This window comes from Oncorhynchus keta, chromosome 18, assembly GCF_023373465.1.
Source record: "Oncorhynchus keta strain PuntledgeMale-10-30-2019 chromosome 18, Oket_V2, whole genome shotgun sequence".
Classification (NCBI taxonomy): domain Eukaryota; kingdom Metazoa; phylum Chordata; class Actinopteri; order Salmoniformes; family Salmonidae; genus Oncorhynchus; species Oncorhynchus keta.
The window spans coordinates 10,274,003-10,290,169 of record NC_068438.1 but is presented as its reverse complement, the minus strand read 5'-3'; the positions used below and the strand labels follow the sequence as shown (position 1 = coordinate 10,290,169).

The 16,167-nt window shown below is 43.4% G+C and overlaps 1 protein-coding gene across 1 annotated transcript in view; it reads right to left on the bottom strand.

The window, feature by feature from the left end:
• LOC118397239 (rap1 GTPase-activating protein 2) overlaps window positions 1-13,565 on the bottom strand; it is a 108,327-nt gene extending 94,762 nt beyond the window's left edge. The window contains exon 1 of the mRNA XM_052467386.1: window positions 13,451-13,565. Within this exon, the coding sequence (XP_052323346.1) occupies window positions 13,451-13,491 (41 nt within the window). The 5' untranslated portion in view covers window positions 13,492-13,565. The remainder of the gene's footprint in view (window positions 1-13,450) is intronic.
• Between the last annotated feature and the right edge of the window lie 2,602 nt (window positions 13,566-16,167).

The following is a 16,167-nucleotide window of genomic DNA, read 5'->3' as shown; positions in this document are numbered from 1 at the left end:
TCTCTCTCTCTCTCTCTCTCTCTCTCTCTCTCTCTCTCTCTCTCTCTCTCTCTCTCTCTCTCTCTCCCTCCCCTTAACCTCTCTCTCTCTCTCTCTCTCTCTCTCTCTCTCTCTCTCTCTCTCTCTCTCTCTCTCTAACTCTCTCTCTCAAACTCTCTCTCTCAAACTCTCTCAAACTCTCTCACACTCACTGTGTATTTATTCGTTGGCTAACTATTAGTCTTTTGCATCTTGAACTGCACTGTTGGAAAAAGACCCGTAAGTACGCATTTCATTGTTAGTCTACACCTGTTGTCTACGAAGCTGTGAGAGAGAACTGAACTGAAATTTCCATCACACCTACATCCTATACCCTCCCCCACTCTCAACCTGCCCACAAGAAGGAAGGACATGTTGCCACAGCCAGTGTCACTTCCTCTGTTATGCTCTTACCACAGCTGTATTCATGAGGGCACTATTTGATTTATGTATTTCCATCAATGTCCATCAGTGTCCATATTTCCATCAATGTCCATCAATTCAGATGTACTGTACAGTACATGTTCCGGAACATTCCGATGTACTGTACAGTACATTCACTGCTTTAGACATGTCTGAATTATGGATGTACTGTCAATTTCCCTCGTGCCACTCCTGCCAGGAAAAAGCCAAATATGCTGTATATACACTGAGCAAAAATATAAACGCAACATGTAAAGTGTTGGTCCCATGATTTATCAGCTGAAATAAAAGATCCCAGAAATCTTCCATACGGACAAAAAGCTTATTTCGCTCAAATTATGAAAGGGCACCCTATTTTCTATATAGTACACTACTGTATATAGGGAATAATGTGCCATTTGGAACACAGATGCAATGTGACTGTGAACAAAGGATGGCCCTTCCTGCAACAGCTCTGCTACATGTTAAGGACTAAAATAAACAGCTATGACTATTACTAGTTTTCTCTGTTTTGAAATACAAGGTTTTTCCTATATTTGACACAAGAAACACTGCAACCAGTAGCCTCATCCACACTGTCTAGTATCTGGAATCACTATAAACGCCAAGTCATGTTTTTGTTGATATCAAAGTCAATGAAAAGTCTTTCTTACTTCAAATGTCTACGTGGTACTCACTCAAAACTAAACGAGAAGTCATATCAACTATGTTTTTGAAAATGTTATGACACAAATGATAACTTTTTAAGTAAGTACAACTTTATCACAGCAAGTTTCCACAACTTGGTTGTAAAGTTGAAACAACTGTTGACATAATCATTTGTTGTATTGTTTGTTGAGCCTTAACCTACTAAATATTTCTACCTCAAAATCTGTCAGGACAACTAGGTACTCACATTTGTTAGCTAATATCACATAGAAATTACAATTGGTTCAAGCAGAGGTTAGTGTCACGCCTTGGTCTTAGTATTTTGTGTTTTCTTTATTTATTTGGTCAGGCCAGGGTGTGACATGGCCAGGTTAGAGAGAGGTGTAGGGAGAGTGAGAGGGACGGATAGGGACAGGTTTCTGCTCTGGCTTCTCATGAGTCTCTTTAAACGGGGGCTGTGGGAAGCCAGGCAGAACATGGTGAAGACAGTGAGAGATTGGAGGGTGGAAGGGATAGTGAGGAGGGTGGAAGGAGATTTGAGGGGGAGGATGAAGAGGGAGGAGAGGAAGTGGGGGCAGCATGCTGCTCGGGAGAGGTGGAAGGGGGGTTTAGGGCTGGGTGTCATTTAGATTTGTAAGAGGATAGATTAGGGACGGAGAGATAGGGAATGGTATTTTTGTAGGGTGACGGGGAGGGAAGATGCTCCCCTGAGGTTTTGTTTGGGGTTTATGTTTAGTTAAATTAGTTTAATTAAAATACCATTATTTGAGTATGTATGAAAATTATGAGTTGTAAAGAATGAATGGTATTGAAGATAATAAATTATGTTTTATTTTTTTTATAAAGGCTGTATAGGTTTTCACATTCCGTTTGTTGTTTTTGTATTGTTCATGGTTTTTTTCATTATTAAAGATGTATCGAACTAACCACGCTGCATTTTGGTCCGACTCTCCTTCGACGGAAGAAAGCCGTTACAGTTAGTCAAGTAATTGTTGACATGAATGAAAGTACAACTAACTATCATATTTCCCAGCATGCACTACAGCAGATAGACCTTTGTTTTTATTTTTAGACATTGAAGAGTGGCCTGGAGTATCTTTTTAACCCATAATAAACGTTACAGCCGTTGGTTGTTGTTTGACATCCATACTATTCTAAACTGCATAGGAGTTGGTGAGGGATACAGCAGAGGTAGCCTATACATAAGGGGAATATACTGTACATTGATTGATAGATTCATCTTATGCGACACAAAGACAAATAATATTAAACTAATCCAATCAGATTTTTTTGCACCTGTTTACTTGGGTAAAATGTTTAATTAAAAAATATATTAAAAAATAAGGCCTTATGAGATATGTAATTTATTGTCTTATAAAGACTTTACAACAGAGTTACAAAATGTCTGTATTCTAAGTTAAATCAACTTTTGTCCCTGATCTGTATCACCTGTCTTTGTGCTTGTCTCCACCCCCCACCAGGTGTCTCCCATCTCCCCTCATTATCCCCGGTGTATTTATACCTGTGTTCTCTGTTTGTCTGTTGCCAGTTTGTTTTGTTCGTCAAGCCTTCCAGCGGGTTTCCCCTTGCTCTTGTTTGTTTCTAGTTCCAGTTTTCCTGGTTTTGACCATACTGCCTGCCCTGACCCTGAGCCTGCCCGCCGTCCTGTACCTTGTCCCACCACACTGTATTATTGACCTCTGCCTGCCCTGACCCTGAGCCTGCCTGCCGTTCTGTACTTTTGGACTCTGATCTGGATTACTGACCTCTGCCTGCCCTTGACCTGTCGTTTTGCCTGCCCCCTGTTCTAGTAATAAACTTTTGTTACTTCGACACTCTGCATCTGGGTCTTCCCAAAAACGTGATAAACTTCATATAAAAAATGTCCTCTCACATCTGTTTAGAGTTCAAACCACTAACTTTTGTATTTAATTAATACTGAGCTTAAAGTTCAATGTTTTGATTTACTCAAACATTTCAATCTGATACAACTCAAATCTGGATGCCCTATATGGTGACAGTGACTCTATTGGTTTGAGTATTGACTACAAAATCACATCAATTAACTGTACTCTGAAACAACCTTTCTCTCAACGTCAACAAGACAAAGAAGCTGATCGTGTACTACAAGAAACAGAGGGCCGAGCACGACCCAATCAACATAGACGGAGCTGTTGTGGAGCGGGTCGATAGCTACATGTTCCTGTGTCCACATCACTAAGGAATTGACATGGCCCACACATACCGACACAGTCGTGAAGAAGGCACGGCAACGCCTCTTCCCTCTTAGCAGGCTGAAAAGATTTGGCATCAGCTCCTCAAAGTTCTACAGATACACCATTGAGAGCATCTTGACTGGCTGCATCACCGCTTGATATGGCAACTGCTGGGCATCCGACCACAAGGGGCAACAGAGGGTAGTGCCTACAGCCCAGTACATCACTGGGGCTGAGCTCCCTGCCATCCAGGACCTCTATACCAGGCAGTGTCAAAGAAAGGCCCTAAAAATTGTCACAGACTCCAGCCACCCGAGTCATAGACTGTTCTCTTTGCTACCACATGGCAAGCGGTGCCTTAAGTAAGCATTTCACTGTTAGTCTATACCTATACCTGTCACAAAGCATGTGACAACTAACATTTCATTTGATTAATTTTGATATATTAAATAATGAAGTGAAATCGGTTTCCTCAAATCTTGAGGTTTACAGTGTAATGAAGCTTCAGAATGAGAGAACATCAATTAAATGAGATGAGCATCACTTGAACTCCAATTTGCAGCGCTCCCAGTGAAGCAGCACTCTGTCTGTCTGTGTTTTAGATGAGCCAGATTGGGTGCCCGGCGCCATTCACATTATCACATGAATCACTATCTCCATCATGAAAACATCTCTCATTGAAACCCAATACAATGCTCAAGTACATTGTTATTGTCTAGTGGATGACCACTAGCTGTGCTCTATCTGCGTCTGTCTGGTTCTGGTGAACAATTGTGTCAAAATAAATGATGCAGATACACAACTATTGTGTAAAATATGTTGTGTGTCAGTTGTACAATCCGAGGCTGGGTTTCAATCCGTAATGTCATTTCTGCTTGAGCCGACATATTATGCTGTGGTTACCGTGAGTGCCATCTCCGCAAATGCAGGATCATTGCCATAGGCGCATTATCGGTTGTACAGTATAGCACGCCTTGCATTGAATCCCGGCCTCAGACTCCTCAGTAAACGTTCACATGAAGGAGACTAGGCAAGCTCTGACCTGATGACACATACTAGTGTGTATACTTCAACACAGGCACAATGTACTGTTGTACTGTACAATACTGACAAGCAGCAGCTCTCAATTGCAAACTCCAATACATAATAACGTCCCTACACATTTCAGCATATTTACAGAAGAATGTCCTTTTCAGTTCCTTGACACACGTGCTTTAGATATATGATCAGAAAGCCCCTGAGGTTACACTTTAACTGGTAACACCATCAGTCCTTTCACTAAACTGACCCAATGTATATTTTCTAACTGTAGATTTTGTGCTCAATGTGGCCTTATGTCCCAATGGGAATGAAGAAATGTTTGGTGCTTTCTTTTCCCCAGTGGAAATTACGTTCTTCGATGTGAAAGAATAGGACAAGATGAATTGAATGACAGCGGGTGCATCCAAAACGGCACCATATTCTCTTCGTCCAAAATGGCACCCTATTCACTGAGTCCAAAATGGCACCCTATTCTCTGAGTCCAAAATGGCACCCTATTCACTGAGTCCAAAACGGCACCATATTCTCTTCGTCCAAAATGGCACCCTATTCACTGAGTCCAAAATGGCACCCTATTCTCTGAGTCCAAAACGGCACCATATTCTCTTCGTCCAAAATGGCACCCTATTCTCTGAGTCCAAAATGGCACCCTATTCTCTGAGTCCAAAATGGCACCCTATTCTCTGAGTCCAAAACGGCACCATATTCTCTTCATCCAAAATGGCACCCTATTCACTGAGTCCAAAATGGCACCCTATTCTCTGAGTCCAAAATGGCACCCTATTCACTGAGTCCAAAATGGCACCCTATTCTCTGAGTCCAAAATGGCACCATATTCTCTTCGTCCAAAATGGCACCCTATTCACTTCATCCAAAATGGCACCCTATTCACTATTTGTGATTTGACTGGTTGAAACAACGTTTAGGGTTAGATTTTCACAGATTCCTTTCTTTGCAAATTGAACAAGTGGAAACACAAAATCGATCGTGCATGCTATATGGACCTTTTTACGATATGAAAAAGGATTTTATCTAACAAAATGACACTTCATGTTATCTCTGAGACCCTTTGGATGATATATCAGAACAAGATTTCAGAATGTAAGTACACATTTCAGAGGTGAATTTATCAAACCTATCGTGGTGAAAAAAAGTGTTTGTCGTAAGGAGCTCCCCTCAAACAATAGAATGGCATTTTTTCACAGTAATAGATACTGTAAATTGGACAGTGCAGTTATATTAACAAGAATTTAAGCTTTCAGATGATATAAGACACTGATATGTACAGACATTTGTTGTTTCTCTCAAATCTGTGATCGTGACACAAGGCGCTGCATGATTTACAACTGTCCTGTTGACGGGACGCCTATCCCTAAGCAGATTATCTCCCCAGTGGTGTGTGTCCTCACACATTACTAAAGAATATAAAGACATGTATTAACATGTGATCGAATACAATGTTCAAGACAATATGAGTGCTTTTGCACGCCATTGCTGTCTCATTATTTGCGCCTGGAGTTTTTCCTGAGCACATGACCTGACCAGAAACAAATACACTTTACAATACCAAATAGCCAAAGCCAGAATTCCCTGACACCTGACTGAGACAGACATCAATAAACCTTTGTTCCAATGTCAGTGTGATCAGACACTCAGCCTGATGCCTGCCTATTCTGTATTAGTGAGTGACAGTGACAATGCTCAGTATTGATGTTTCAGACTGTCTGTTGTCTGCGTAAGCAGCTTTATCAAGGCTCTTTCTATCAGTCCCTCAGTTTTACCCCACCTCCTGCCACTAGAGATTTAAGAGTCATGGGGAGGAAGCAATACAGAGCAGGGGGGAGAGAAGAGGGAGGATGAGAGAGAGAGGGAGAGAGAGAGGGAGAGAGAGAGAGAGAGAGAGAGAGAGAGAGAGAGAGAGAGAGAGAGAGAGAGAGAGAGAGAGAGAGAGAGAGAGAGAGAGAGAGAGAGAGAGAGAGAGAGGGAGAGAGAGAAATATATAGAAAACCAATAGATTAAGAGATAGAGAGAAATAGATAGAAAACCTATAGATTGAGAGATAGAGAGAAATAGATAGAAAACCTATAGATAGAGAGATAGAGAGAAATAGATAGAAAACCTATAGATAGAGAGATAGAGAGAAATAGATAGAAAACCAATAGATTGAGAGATAGAGAGAAATAGATAGAAAACCTATAGATAGAGATATAGAGAAATCGATAGACGACCAATAGATTGAGAGATAGAGAGAAATAGATAGAAAACCTATAGATAGAGAGAAATAGATAGAAAACCTATAGATTGAGAGAAATAGATAGAAAACCTATAGATTGAGAGAGAGAGATAATTGGACAAGGGCCAGGCGGAAACGTTGCAATGCACTCAAAGTGAATCATAAAGTAAAAAAGGGAGTGGGTAAAGGGAGTGGGTAAAGGGAGTGGGTAAAGGGAGTGGGTAAAGGGAGTTGGTAAAGGGAGTGGGTAAAGGGAGTGGGTAAAGGGAGTGGGTAAAGGGAGTGGGTAAAGGGAGTTGGTAAAGGGAGTGGGTAAAGGGAGTGGGTAAAGGGAGTGGGTAAAGGGAGTTGGTAAAGGGAGTGGGTAAAGGGAGTGGGTAAAGGGAGTTGGTAAAGGGAGTGGGTAAAGGGAGTGGGTAAAGGGAGTGGGTAAAGGGAGTTGGTAAAGGGAGTGGGTAAAGGGAGTGGGTAAAGGGAGTGGGTAAAGGGAGTGGGTAAAGGGAGTTAGTAAAGGGAGTGGGTAAAGGGAGTGGGTAAAGGGAGTGGGTAAAGGGAGTTGGTAAAGGGAGTGGGTAAAGGGAGTGGGTAAAGGGAGTGGGTAAAGGGAGTGGGTAAAGGGAGTGGGTAAAGGGAGTTGGTAAAGGGAGTGGGTAAAGGGAGTGGGTAAAGGGAGTGGGTAAAGGGAGTTGGTAAAGGGAGTGGGTAAAGGGAGTGGGTAAAGGGAGTGGGTAAAGGGAGTGGGTAAAGGGAGTGGGTAAAGGGAGTGGGTTAAGGGAGGAAGAGGGGGACAGACGGAGGAGTGCAGGATATTAGACGTTAAATCAGGCAGATGCAGTATGTTACATGAGAATGCAGTGAAACACTCATTGACACACATGGGACAAACTGTTAAATATATAGTGACGCCAACTTTAACATGTTCATAATGACGTTGTACCTCATCCTCACCCTTTCATTGTCATTACTCTTTTTCCTTTATTTCATGCTAATCTACATATCTTTATCTGATACCCCCCCCCAACCTAATACTGCACCCTTAGAAAAAAGGGCTCACAAAGTTCTTTGTGGAGGGGATAGGGTTTTACATGGAACCTTTTTGGTAGAACCTTTTTGGTCCTAGGTTGCACCTATTCTTCCTAAGAATGTTGTCCACCAACTTTTCTCTATTCTCCCTCACTCTTTTCTCTATTCTCCCTCCCTTCTCACAATTCAACCCTTACTCTTCCATGTCCTTTCCCCCCTCCTTTCATGTCTTGATCCTCTCGTCACCCGTATGCGCATAGCACCCTGTGATTTTCCCCTGTGTTATTAGATGCGTAGGTGGATTTCAGGGAATGTGACATAAGGCCCTACCATATGCCCACAAAAATGCACTGATGACAGGAAAGAAACCTACCTTTCATCCATAAAAGAATGTGTGCTTGAGCAAACAACCCCTCCCCCACACACACACACACACACACAAACACACAAACAACCTTGAGATACGGAAATACAACTGCCCTGTGACTCATCTGACAGTTTATCAAAGTCTGAGCTTATCCCCCCATTCATGGAGAGGGGAGGAGTGAATGTGAGAGAGAAGGGGGAGAGAAGAGAGTGGGGGATGGAAGGTGAAGGAGGGAGAAGAGGAGAAAAGAAGGATCCATTCAGGGTGAACTTAAGATAAAGGACAGGGAGAGGTGAAAGGAAAGAGAGAGTGAAAGAGAGACAGAGTGGCAAGAGAGTCAGAGAGAGAGAGAGAGAGAGAGAGAGTCAGAGAGAGAGAATTTAACGAGGGAAAAAGGAAATGAGAGATCATGAGATTGAATGGAGGCCAATCAATTAGAGTGAATGACAAGGACGGTGTGAGGTATAAAATGGGGCTCGCGGATGAAGAGAAGTTAGAGAGGTTAGAGAGGAAGAGAGACACAGAGAGAGAGAGAGAGAAAGAGAGAGAGGGAGAGAGATGACGATTACAGATGGAATTAATGAAAATAAGAGAAGTTTACAAGAAGAAGAGAACGAGTGCACTCCAAACGAGTGCACCAATAGACACCCAGGTACAGTGGCTTGCGAAAGTATTCACCCCCCCATTTTGTTGCCTTACAACCTGGAATTAAAACAGATGTTTGGGGGGTTTGTGTCATTTGATTTACACAACATGCCACTTTGAAGATGCAAAATGTTTTTTATTGTGAAAAAAAATAAATAAGACAACAAAACTGCAAACTTGATTGTGCATAAGTATTCACCCCCCCCAAAGTCAATAGTTTATAGAGTCACCTTTTGCAGCAATTACAGCTGCAAGTCTCTTAGGGTATCCCCACAGCATGATGCTGCCACCACCATGCTTCATTGTGGGGATGGTGTTCTCGGGGTGATGAGAGGTGTTGGGTTTGCGTGTTGGGTTTGCGTTTGCGTTTTCCTTGATGTCCAAAAAGCTCAATTTTAGTCTCATCTGACCAGAGTACCTTCTTCCAAATGTTTGGGGAGTCTCCCACATGTCTTTTGGCGAACACTAAACGTGTTTGCTGATTTTTTTATTTAAGCAATGTTTTTATTCTGGCCACTCTTCCGTAAAGCCCAGCTCTGTGGAGTGTATGGCTTAAAGTGGTCCTATGGACAGACACTCCAATGTCCGCTGTGGAGTTTTGCAGCTCCTACAGGGTTATCTGTGGTCTATTTGTTGCCTCTGATTAATGCCCACCTTGCCTGGTCCATTAGCTTTGGTGGGCGGTTCACTTCTGGCAGGTTTGGTGTGGTGCAGTATTCTTTCCATTTTTTAAATAAGGGATTTAATGGTGCTCCGTGGGATGTTCAAAGTTTCTGATTTTTTTTATAACCAAACCTTGATCTATATTTCTCCACAACTTGTCACGTTCTGACCTTAGTTCCTTTATTTTGTCTTTGTGTTAGTTTGGTCAGGGCGTGAGTTGGGGTGCGTAGTCTTTGTTCTTTTTTCTTTGTTGTATTTCTGTGTTCGGCCTGGTATCATTCTCAATCAGTGGCAGCTGTTGATCGTTGTCTCTGATTGAGAATCATACTTAGGTAGCCTGTTTTTCCCATTTTAGTTGTGGGTGATTGTTTTTTTTTTGTGTGTATTCACCAGACAGGACTGTTTCGTTGTCGTTTCGTTCTTTCACTTTGTTGTTTTGTTATTCAGTGTTCAGTTGATTTATTAAATATTGACATGGACACATACCACGCTGCGCATTGGTCCAATCTCGTCTACTCCTCGTCAGAGGAGGACGAATTACGTTACACAATGTCACGATTTACCAGGAGTGGTGGGTGGAATCAGGCGCAGAGAGCAGGGATCAGTAGATTGTCAATTTATTCTCCGGCGCACAAAAACGGTCACGCCAACACACAGGGCGCATACAATAGACCAGCCCAAAACACAGGACCAAAATAGTCAGGAGAATAACCACACGAAAACCACCATACAACAGAGTAACAAAAACTATCCCACACAAAACAAGGGCGGGACAACCTACTATATATAAGGACGCTAATTAAACTAAAATACACACAGGTGAAACTAATAAGACAAAACCAACAGACAAACGAAAAAGGAATCGGTAGTGGCTAGTAGGACGGTGACGACGACCGCCGAGCACCACCCGAACAGGCAGGGGAGCCAACTTCGGAGGAAGTCGTGACACACAACTAGTCTTCATGGTGCCGCTTGCTTGGTGGTGCCCCTTGCTTAGTGGTGTTGCAGACTCTGGAGCCTTTCAGAACAGGTGCATATATACTTGGATCATGTGACAGATAATGTGACACTTAGATTGCACACAGGTGGACTTTATTTAACTAATTATGTGACTTCTGAAGGTAATTGGTTGCAATAGATCTTATTTAGGGGCTTCATAGTAAAGGGAATGAAAACACAGTTGAAGTCAGAGGTTTACATACACTTAAGTTGGAGTCGTTAAATCTAGTTTTTCAACCACTCCACAAATTTCTTGTTAACAAACTATGGTTTTGGCAAGTCGGTTAGGACATCTACTTTGTGCATGACACATAATTTTTCCAACAATTGTTTACAGACAGATTATTTCACGTATCACAATTCCAGTGGATCAGAAGTTTACATACACTAAATTGACTGTGCCTTTAAACAGCTTGGAAAATTCCAGAAAATTATGTCATGGCTTTAGAAGCTTCTGATAGGCTAATTGACATCCTTTGAGTCAATTGGAGGTGTACCTGTGGATGTATTTCAAGGCCTACCTTCAAATTCAGTGCCTCGTTGCTTGACATAATGGGAAAACCAAAAGAAATCAGCCCAGACCTCCTGGTTCATCCTGGTTCATCCTTGGGAGAATTTTCCAAGCCCCTGAAGGTACCACCTTCATCTGTACAAACCATCGTACGCAAGTATGAACACCATGGGACAACGCAGCCGTCACACCGCTCAGGAAGGAGACGCGTTCTGTCTCCTAGAGATGAACGTACTTTGGTGCGAAAAGTGCAAATCAATCCCAGAACAACAGCAAAGGACCTTGTGAAGATGCTGGAGGAAACAGGTACAAAAGTATCTATATCCACAGTAAAACGAGTCCTATATCGACATAATCTGAAAGGCCGCTTGCAAGCCGAAGAACACCATCCCAACCGTGAAGCACGGGGGTGGCAGCATCATGTTGTGGGGGTGCTTTGATGCAGGAGGGACTGGTGCACTTCACAAAATAGATGGCATCATGAGGCAGGAAAACTATGTGGATATATTGAAGCAACATCTCAAGACATCAGTCAGGAAGTTAAAGCTTGGTCGCAAATGGGTCTTCCAAATGGACAATGACCCCAAGCATACTTCCAAAGTTGTGGCAAAATAGCTCAAGGTCAGCAAAGTCAAGGTATTGGAGTGGCCATCACAAAGCCCTGACCTCAATCCTATAGAAAATGTTTGGGCAGAACTGTAAAAGCGTGTGCGAGCAAGGAGGCCTACAAACCTGACTCGGTTACACCAGCTCTGTCAGGAGAAATGGGCCAAAATTCACCCAACTTATTGTGGGAAGCTTGTGGAAGGCTACCTGAAACGTTTGACCCAAGTTAATGCTACCAAATACTAATTGAGTGTATGTACATTTCTGACCCACTGGGAATGTGATGAAAGAAATAAAAGCTGAAATAAATCATTCTCTCTGCTATTATTCTGACATTTCACTTTCTTAAAATAAAGTGGTGATCCTAACTGACCTAAGACAGGGAATTACTAGGATTACTAGGATTACTAGGATTAATGTCAGGAATTGTGAAAAACTGAGTTTAAATGTATTTGGCTAAGGTGTATGTAAACTTCCGACTTCAATTGTATGCATGCACCACTTTTCCGTAAAAATGTTTTTAAATAATCTTTTGAAACAAGCTATTTCTTCAATTTCACTTCACCAAAATGGACTATTTTGTGTATGTCCATTACATGAAATCCAAATAAAAAATATATTTAAATTGCAGGTTGTAATGCAACAAAATAGGAAAAACGCCAAGGGGGACGAATACTTTTGCAAGGCACTGTACATATTAAAGAAGGAGAATGGCTTTATATATAGCCTTGTCCCAAATCTGTTTGTGCTACCTTGTCAACTCAAAGACCATAGGAGTTGGCAAGGCAGCACAGACAGATCTGAGACCAGGCTTGGCTGTAAAGGCCAACATCATGTTTCAAAGATTCATCTGCTGTCATTTATAGAAACATGATGACTGCTCAGAAACAGCCAACACTTGACCAAACATCTAAATGAATCTGTGGAGCGTAGTCCTTATCTACATCAGTGAAGGCTGGTGGGATGAGCTATAGGAGGACGGGCTATTTTCTAAAGGCTGAAATGGAATAGATGGAACAGTATCAAACACATCAAACATATGGAAACCACACGTTTGACTCCTATCCATCAATTCCAATCCAGCCATTACAATGAGCCCATCCTCCTATAGCTCCTGCCACCAGCCTCCACTGATCTACATATCACCTCCCGTAGCTGGAGACCGGCTGGCAGAGATCTGAGAGGCAGCAGTGCACCTGAGAAGATCCCATTATGGTTCTATTTACAGCTGTCACCAAGAGGATGGCAAGAAATAAACCAAGACGTTGCAGAACTTGACAATGGGAGATGTGCATCTATCACCCACATCCTCTCTTTAGCTGCATGACTGGGTGTATATATTAGACAGGGGTAGCTCCATCTGTTCCATATTGCACTTGATGTACCAGAATGTGGCTCGTGTTGTTCATTTCCATTTCCAGAGATGAAGCTGTGTAAATTGAACCGTCAATCAGCCACTTCATTCACAAGGGCTGGCTTTCAGAAGCTTGTGCGTGTGTCTTGGTGAACACACTCCCTCAGAAGCCTCCATTGACACAGAGGGAATAATCATACACACTGATGAACACACACACACACACACACACACACACACACACACACACACACACACACACACACACACACACACACACACACACACACACACACACACACACATCTGGATAATGTAACATCCGCAAAATGCCTTTACCCACACACTCACAAAAAACACACACACACACACACCCACACTGAAGTAAATACTTCTGCACGGGCAGCGCCTGAGATATGACTGGCAGCTAAGCAGACCCACATTCTACCTCTCTCTCTCCATTGCTCTCTCTCTCTCTCTCTCTCTCTCTCTCTCTCTCTCTCTCTCACACACAGCAGCCAGGCTGCAGCTGGCAGGGCTCTCACGCTTGCAAACACACAGCAACAGTTTAACACGGTCTCTCACACTCACTCATGCCACCTCCCACTGTCTTCTTGTCACAGCAGTCAGAGAAAACAAAACAGGAATAGAGCGTATATGACATGACCTCTATAGTACTGTCCTCCTCAAGGTTCAAGCCTACCTTGACTCGCCCACGGATCCCTTGCATGCTGTAGAGAACATGTTTTAGCGAGTGGCTGGTCCAACATTAGCGAGTGGAATGGCAGAGCATGAGAGGACAGGGGAGATTGACCGAGTGTGTGAGAGAGAGAGAGAGAGAGAGAGAGAGAGAGAGAGAGCAAATAGGAGGAGGGTGTAGTAAGAAAGTGGATATGGGTAATGGAGAAGATGAGAGAGAGCGAGAGAGAGAGACACACACACACACACACACACACACAAGAGGAGCGTGTGTGTCAGAATGCAGGATGCGTGGGAAGATGTTGTTGCCATGGTGAGGGACACGCCTAAGCTCTTCCCTGGTTGGGTGATGACCTAGAGGAGAGGAGAAAGGACGGGTTAAAGTCAATAGTGTGACACTGTTTGAGGTCTTCAGTACCTTCACCTTAGTCACAGGTCAGTGCAGACACTCACACACCTCCAGCATTGATGTCAGCATTGTTGTCAGCGACACCAACAACAACAAAAGCCACACACTGTTATATCCACACCCTTCCACATACACACGCAAGCACATACACAGACACACACATCCAGGAACAAATATATACGCAGGTACATGTGCACAAGTGCACTCAGGCACGTTTGTCGCACACACAAACGGGGGAACCAATGAAAATCAGCTATTTGAACAAAGCTGCCTCCTGCCTGCCTTAGTACATGTATGCCCAAAGAGCAGACCAGCCACAGCAGTGTCCCATCAATACTCTAAGCAGCGTTCACACATATCAGCCACTCTAAACTATTTGCTATTGATTTTCCCTGTGGCGTTCTAAGAGCTCTCTGGCAATAACAGAGCATGAACCCTGATAAGGTGTGTGTGTGTGTGTGTGTGTGTGTGTGTGTGTGTGTGTGTGTGTGTGTGTGTGTGTGTGTGTGTGTGTGTGTGTGTGTGTGTGTGTGTGTGTGTGTGTGTGTGTGTGTGTGTGTGTGTGTGTGTGTGTGTGTGTGTGTGTGTGTGTGTGTGTGTGTGTGTGTGTGTGTGCGTGGGTGTGTTACACAGTGAGCGGAGAAAAGCCTACGGGACATGCTCAAATCGAATCTTCTCCCCAAACACACGTCTCACACCCACACAGTCAGTCCACTTGTCTGTTTGTTTAATGCCGTGTTCTTTCGGTTGATCTTCTTTCCTCTCCAATCTCCGGGCAGTTTAGTGTTGGGGAGAGCCTTTGTGAGTTCTAATTGGTGCGGGTTCTGGGGTTGCCTTGGAAACCTTTTTTGAGAGGGTTCTCTGGAGGTCCACCAAAGGTTTGGTTATTGTATAACACAACGCCCGAACAAAGGCAAGCAACACAAACATCATGTACGACATTACACTCAAGGTTTCAAAGTGGAGAGACATTTAAATGAAGCAAGCTTTCAAACGGACAATAGAGAGCAGCACTGCGTTGTCACAGCTATGATGATGTAACTAATGGCCAGTAGTGTACAATGTTTTTGGTTCATCATTGGTTTGGAATGCAGTCCTGGGTGTAATATAGAGAGGTCCATCCCATCCGGTTCTTTAACCTTTTCTAAGGGTCATGTTTTACTTGCGAATATGAGAGGGAGATCAGAGGTGGCTGTAAGACAGGAATACTGCTGTCTATAAAACAGGCACATTGAATTGGAAAGCGGTTTGAGGACATGCAATGATGATCACTCATTCTTGAAGAGACAATCAATTCCCTCCCGGATAAAGATCCCTGCTGCCTTCATTTGTTTTGTGAGTCAAGTTGTTTTGTTTTTTGTTGTTGAAAGAAATAGCGCCCCATGTGTGCACTGCCGCTAATACCGTATACCTCAGTTTGGTACAGGAACGGTATGAAAGTATGAAAATATGGATACCGTCCTACCCTAGAGTAGAGCCCTACACTTTCTCTGTGACTGTGAGGGTAGAGTAGAGTAGAGCCCTACACTTTCTCTGTGACTGTGAGGGTAGAGTAGAGTAGAGCCCTACACTTTCTCTGTGACTGTGAGGGTAGAGTAGAGTAGAGCCCTACACTTTCTCTGTGACTGTGAGGGTAGAGTAGAGTAGAGCCCTACCCTTTCTCTGTGACTGTGAGGGTAGAGTAGAGTAGAGTCCTACCCTTTCTCTGTGACTGTGAGGGTAGAGTAGAGTAGCGCCCTACACTTTCTCTGTGACTGTGAGGGTAGAGTAGAGTAGAGCCCTACCCTTTCTCTGTGACTGTGAGGGTAGAGTAGAGTAGAGCCCTACCCTTTCTCTGTGACTGTGAGGGTAGAGTAGAGTAGAGTCCTACCCTTTCTCTGTGACTGTGAGGGTAGAGTAGAGTAGAGCCCTACCCTTTCTCTGTGACTGTGAGGGTAGAGTAGAGTAGAGTCCTACCCTTTCTCTGTGACTGTGAGGGTAGAGTAGAGTCCTACCCTTTCTCTGTGACTGTGAGGGTAGAGTAGAGTAGAGTCCTACCCTTTCTCTGTGACTGTGAGGGTAGAGTAGAGTAGAGTCCTACCCTTTTTCTGTGACTGTGAGGGTAGAGTAGAGTAGAGCCCTATCCTTTCTCTGTGACTGTGAGGGTAGAGTAGAGTAGAGGGCTACCCTTTCTCTGTGACTGTGAGGGTAGAGTAGAGTAGAGTCCTACCCTTTCTCTGTGACTGTGAGGGTAGAGTAGAGTAGAGTCCTACCCTTTCTCTGTGACTGTGAGGGTAGAGTAGAGTAGAGTCCTACCCTTTTTCTGTGACTGT